Source organism: Peromyscus californicus, unplaced genomic scaffold, assembly GCF_007827085.1.
Source record: "Peromyscus californicus insignis strain IS unplaced genomic scaffold, ASM782708v3 Scaffold_16__1_contigs__length_79575227, whole genome shotgun sequence".
Lineage (NCBI taxonomy): Eukaryota > Metazoa > Chordata > Mammalia > Rodentia > Cricetidae > Peromyscus > Peromyscus californicus.
In genome coordinates, this window is record NW_026294458.1 from 22,907,668 (window position 1) to 22,913,667 (window position 6,000).

At 43.6% G+C, this 6,000-nt stretch overlaps 1 protein-coding gene across 7 annotated transcripts in view; it reads left to right on the forward strand.

Moving 5' to 3' along the window:
• Positions 1-4,920, forward strand: part of B4galt4 (beta-1,4-galactosyltransferase 4) — a 31,456-nt gene extending 26,536 nt beyond the window's left edge. For 6 of the 7 annotated variants that reach the window (XM_052740690.1, XM_052740689.1, XM_052740686.1 and 3 more), the window contains 2 exons: positions 660-764; positions 3,954-4,920. In XM_052740690.1, the coding sequence (XP_052596650.1) occupies positions 660-764; positions 3,954-4,086 (238 nt within the window). In that variant the 3' untranslated portion in view covers positions 4,087-4,920. The remainder of the gene's footprint in view (positions 1-659; positions 765-3,953) is intronic. The other variant, XR_008218821.1, reaches the window with a different exon arrangement.
• Positions 4,921-6,000: the final 1,080 nt, after the last annotated feature.

Consider the following 6,000-nt stretch of genomic DNA (forward strand, 5'->3'; position numbering starts at 1 on the left):
TCTTGTGAGGGGCAATGTTATTAGTTAGAGAGCCTGACAGACTTGATTGTCTTGCTCTTCGGAGTGTATTAAAATTAGTATTTTTATCAGGTGTTCTCTCTTTTTAAAAACCACTAACGGCAAATTGGTGTTTCTCCGCTAGTAAGTGTTAAATATTAATTCTTTGTTTATGAGACAGGGTCCCATCGGCACCTCAGGTCAGCTTGGAACTCACTATGTAGCTTAGGGTAGCCTCAATTTCTCACTGCTCCTCCTGCCTCTGATCAGCAGCTTCACTCAACCTGCTGGAATCACAAGTGTATGTTACCACTCGAAAGCTCCTTTTAGTGTTTGAATGATCTTTTTCTAAAATAGGATGCTGAAATTTTTGCAAGTCTTTTTTTTTTTTAGAAATCACATAGGGTTACAGGATGCATTGCTTGTTAATTCCTTCCTTACAAGATAGGACTGCGAAGTATCTGGTAGCACTTTGTTTACAGAGGACGGTGACTATGTCTCCGAGATAATCTTTGCACATGTGAGTAGGCTCACACTGTGCCAGCCACTTTTGTGTGTTCCTTTGTGTGTGATTTTTTTTCTCGAATCGCAGGTGATTCTTTTAAGGACTTAACGATAAATAGATGGGCTAGATTTCAAAATCAACCTCGTTGTCTTTCTAGGGTTGAGCTCCATAAAATGAAAATCTCCCGGCCCAGCCCTGACGTGGGTAAATACACTATGATCTTCCACACCAGAGACAAAGGGAACGAGGTGAACGTGGACCGGTAAGATCTGGATCCCCCCACCTGGCTCCATCTCGGTGCTGAGTCTCCTGTGTAGCCAACACACCATGCTGAGATTGATCGCATAAGCCGGTTGACCTTGTTAAAAGCTTTTTACGAAGGCGCTTTTAAAGCAGAACCCAAGTAAGGGAGAATAGTTTACAGACCCCTTATTTCTGCAAGGGTGAACTCCTGGCTTCTCTGCTTCGTCCCACTTTTTTCTTCTGCTCATTGGATTCTTTATCATAGCGTCTGTGTGTATTTTCACATGCATCCTTAAAAATATAAAGAGTCCTATAAGGAGAACCATAGTACCGTTATTATGCCTAAAATAAAATTAAAAAAATAATTCATTATGTCTGTTATGAATTATGCACTCATGGGAAACCCCCAGCTGGCCTGGCCAGGGTATCTCACGATGCAAGGGACCGTGCTGACATGCTGCAGCGGATGTGGCGGCAGGTGATGGCATGCCATACGGGCATGGTGTGGGCAGTGGCGGGTGGACATTCACAACCCCGAGGCTGCATCTGCTTGGAAATGGTTTATTATAACGAGGGATAAAGAGAAAGATAGGAAAAGACAGAAAGGAGAGGGAGGAAGAGAGAGGGAGCTCGAGGGTGCGCACGTCTTGAGAGGAAAGAGGAAGAGAAGAGAAAAAGGGGCGGAGTTTTCCTTAAAAAGAGGCTTTTAGGTCAGGACGCAGGGTGGCACCAAGGGGCAGGATTCCAAGGGGCGGATCAGAATATTAACAATGTCACCGCACGTCCAAAATCTGTTTTTAGGTTTCCTGATTGTCTAATATGGACCTTAAAAAAAAAAAAAGCATGGGTTTGTTCAGTGTGATAAATAAACAAGGTCCACATTATTATCAGGATGATCTTTGGCCCTGGAGGTTCTCTTTTGATTCTTTTCTTTTTTTGAGACAGAGTTTCACTGTCCACGAAGTCCTCTTTAGCCTCAAGTGACCCCACTGTCCCAACCTTCCGTGTGCTGGGAGTATAGATGTGTACCACCGTTCCCTACCCTTCCTTTTTCTTGTTTATTCCTTGTAATTCATTGCTGAACACATCAGGCCATGTATCCAGCAGATTCAGAATCAGTCACCCTCTTTAGGAATTTTTGCTAATTGCTGCCTGGAGATTTGATGTGTTCCTGTGACCTCTGTATTCCTTTTTATTTACTTCTTTCTTTCTTTCTTTCTTTCTTTCTTTCTTTCTTTCTTTCTTTCTTTCTTTCTTTCTTTCTTTTCTTTACAAACTAGGAGGGCAAATTTCAAATTTGGTGTCAGGATTGTTCTGGGGCTTGGGTATTGTCAGCCCGATCTGCTCATTTTGAGATTTCTCATCAGATCTTTACCTAGTGATTTTTAGCACCTGTTGCTCATCCCTTCAATCAAGGGTTTCAAAGCTGTGATATCCTGATTCTACCATTCCTTCTTCCTTTATTAAATCTTCTTACAAAGAAGGACATACTCTCTTTATCTGTTTGAGTACCTTGGGGTATAGTTCCTATAGGAAAGACAGACCGAAGGGTGAGAGCCCAGCACGGATGGGTCGTTTTCCAGAGTAATCACCGGGTATCCTTGAACATCCTTCAGTTTGTGGTTCATGCTCTTCTTGATAAGAAAGTGGTCTCGATTCTGATCAGCTGGAGCGCTTCAAGCTGGCCCAAGGATGTAACTGTGGCTGTCTTTGGGAGCTTCCTGCTCTATGCTCTAGGGAGAGTTGATGTCTAAGCCCTGTCCTGTTTCTTCCTGCCCAGCTTTGGCCCTTTCACTGAAGAGCTCTGGCAGATAAACACATTGTGGCTCTGATGGAAACATTTATGTTTTTTGTTCTGAGTTTTTTCCCTTTGAAAAGTTGTATTCAAGAATTCTTTTGCCCATTTATTAATCTCTACATGTTAAGATGCTGTTAAAAATCTTTTAGCTCTTTTGTTAGAGGCGACAATTTCAAAGGAATAGACTTTTCTATGCTGTTCCAGTCTTTATCAATAGTTGTGCATTTTTCTGTTTGTTATTTAATATTTACAAGAGAATACTTATAAATTGTATGACAAGTGTGAAGTATCTTGATACCCACACTGACCCCTTAGGTATGTCCATGTGGCCCTCCCTAAACCCACACCTTACTCTTCACACCCACCCCTGCCCTAGGTGACACTTAGCTGAACTTTGTGATACTTATTTGTCATAATGATAATTCTTTAGGCTGTTTCTTCATTTATTATTTTTTAAAGTTTTTTTTTTAAGTTTTTTTTGAGACAAGGTTTCTCTGTGTACCTTTGCGCCTTTCCTGGATCTCACTCTGTAGCCCAGGCTGGCCTCGAACTCACAGAGATCCACCTGCCTCTGCCTCCCAGGTGCTGGGATTAAAGGCGTGCGCCACCACCGCCCGGCTGTTTCTTCTTTTATTGTTTTCCATATGTTTTTATTCCTAAATCAAACAGAAATTAGTTTTGCACATCTTCAACTGTGCGTTAGTGAAATCATACTGCATTTCTTCTCCTTTGACGTTATGTAGTTCAACGCTGTGCTTCTGATCTCCACCCATGTTGTCACTGTCATGGCTGAGCTCCTAGAGAACTCCTCAATGCCCACTTCTCTACCCCTGTTGCTCAGCTCCTCCAGCTACAAGGGGCGGGCTATCCTTCCTCAAACGCATCCTGTTCCTTTGTCTGCCTGTGCCTCTTGCCCTGCAGTGTTTGCTTTCTTTCCTTTTTCACTTCCTGAATTTCCTATCTTTAACCTTCTGTGAACCTATCACCTCGAGGTCCCTCCCTAGAGTCTTTCAGGAAATAAGGTGCCCCTTAGTTTATCCTCGTGATGATCAGAGATCCCGTGATGCTCAGCCAAGGATGTATTCCGAGTGGGCAGCACACCCCCTTTCTATCAGTGGTTCTTGTAACCCCTCTGCCCTATGGATGGGAGCCCATTGGAGGCAATGTCCACTCTTGGTCCAGGGCCTGATGTAGGGTTTGATCCACAAACACACAGCTGTCATTCATTAATGCCTAGTCACTGAGGAAAACACGTTGTTGTTTTTTTTTTTTTTTGGAATGGGAAACTCGGCAGGTATAGTGAATTGTAAAATTGCTTGTGCTACATACACTCTGGAGAAGGACAAAATGCAGTGGAACTGCATGCCACGTTCTCATTTTCATCATGGTCATTTGCTCTTTTTATCTTAGGATGAAGCTGTTACACCAGATGTCACGAGTCTGGAAAACAGATGGTTTATCGAGTTGTTCTTACAGATTACTCTCTCTGGAGCACAATCCTTTATATATCAACATCACAGTGGATTTCTGGACTGGGGCATGACCTGGATCTTTGGATGGTGTTCAGGAGAACTGATGATTTGATTGCAATCATTTTGGCCTAGAGACTTCCACAGTAGTACACTTTGAGAACTCGTTCCAGCTGATTATTGGGCCAAATTTTTCCGTTTTGTGTTTTCTCAGCAAGAGCTCTTGGTTATGTGGAATGTAGAACCATCATAACAGGACAGCTTTCTTAGCTGTTTTGATCATGGTAGTGAAATGTCGTAACGAACATACTTGAAGGACTAAAGATAAAAGGTTGCAGTGAAGGCAACTTAAGAGCTGTGTCTTCAAAAGATTGACTTCCGCAATGCATTATGAGATTAAGGAGTGGGAGAATCAAATTCCCACGTGTCTTAGAGAACCAGCATTGCTCGGTCTAAGATAGGAAGGTACTAAGATGTGTCTCTGTTACTCATCTCTCCTGCATGGCCCCCTGTGAGGTGATGGATTCTGGATGAGAAGAAAGCCACGGAAGACAGGAGCAAAGTCAAGAATCAGATGTCACGAACTTGACCATGAAGAGGTGGCGGAGGGCAGAGGGTGGGGTGAACTGGCAGCAGTGGCTGTGCTGGCTGCTACCCCCAATTCTCCGTGGCGGATGCTTCCTCACCAGACACACCTTCCAGTCTGCGGCCACCCGACCTTGAATGTACCCAGTCTCTTCAGAGGCAGTCACTAGTAATAACCTATCAGAGAACACACACTCTCCTAGTTTTTAAAGCATTTTTATAAAATGATTTTGTACGTGTAGGATATGAATGAGCAGATTATAAGCTACATAGTGACCGATAATACATCTATAGAGTACCTCTGTAGTAAAATATGAAAAAGCTTCCGGCTCTTGGTCTTGTTTTTTTTTTTTTTTTTTTTTTGGTTTTTCGAGACAGGGTTTCTCTGTGTAGCTTTGCGCCTTTCCTGGGACTCACTTGGTAGCCCAGGCTGGCCTCGAACTCACAGAGATCCGCCTGGCTCTGCCTCCCGAGTGCTGGGATTAAAGGCGTGAGCCACCACCACCCGGCTTGGTCTTGTTTTTTACTGTTCATTTAGGCCAGAGGTTAATTCATTTCAACCCCTCTCATTGTAAATGTCTTAAAAACTGAACAGTGGACTGGAGAGATGTTTCAGCATTCAGGAGTATGTGCTGCTCCTGCAGAGGACTTGAATTTGGTTCCCAGCACTCCCTTGAGGGGGTAGCTTACAGCTGCCAGCTTCAGGGGATTCCTATGCCTCTGGCCCCCACAGCCAACTGCCTCAAGTCACGTCTCAGTCTTCTTCCCTGGCCTCTCTGAATTCTTACTGTTTTTATTCCTCTGTGTGTCCTTTCCACAGTCAGAAGTGGGAACTGCGGAGCTTTGAGTGCACACCTGTCTGGCTAGTGCTCAGGCAGGGTGCAGGAGGCCATTGAGGGGACAGGGTCTGTCATCTGGAATACCATTGGGGTTGCAGTACTGACAGAGAATTATAGAGATGTGAGAGAGAAGGCCCCAGCACCGCTGAGCTGCCTGAGGAGCAGGGCAAAGGTGAAATGGAAGAAAGGTAGTGGAAGCCATTCTGTTTCTGTGTCAGAAGAGTACTAAGAATATTTCAGTTGCTTAGGTAGATGAATGCACAAGTAACACAGATGTTCTTAAGTATTGTGTGGCTGCATCCCAAGGCCTTTCAATCCATCTCCATTATGTGATTCCATCTCCACTAAACCTGGTTAGTAAGTGTAAATATCTATTTCTGCCAAATAGGAAGAAGAATTGGAGGATTTGGCGTGAACACCACCAAATGAGGAAGAAGGATTTGAAAGGTTGTTATTTTTTAATAGGCTTGGCAGGTTTGCTTAGGGCTAGTCTGGTTTATCAATAACTCTACACAGGAAGCAGAAGTATTTTTTTCTCTGTTTAACAAAATCATACTCATGGTT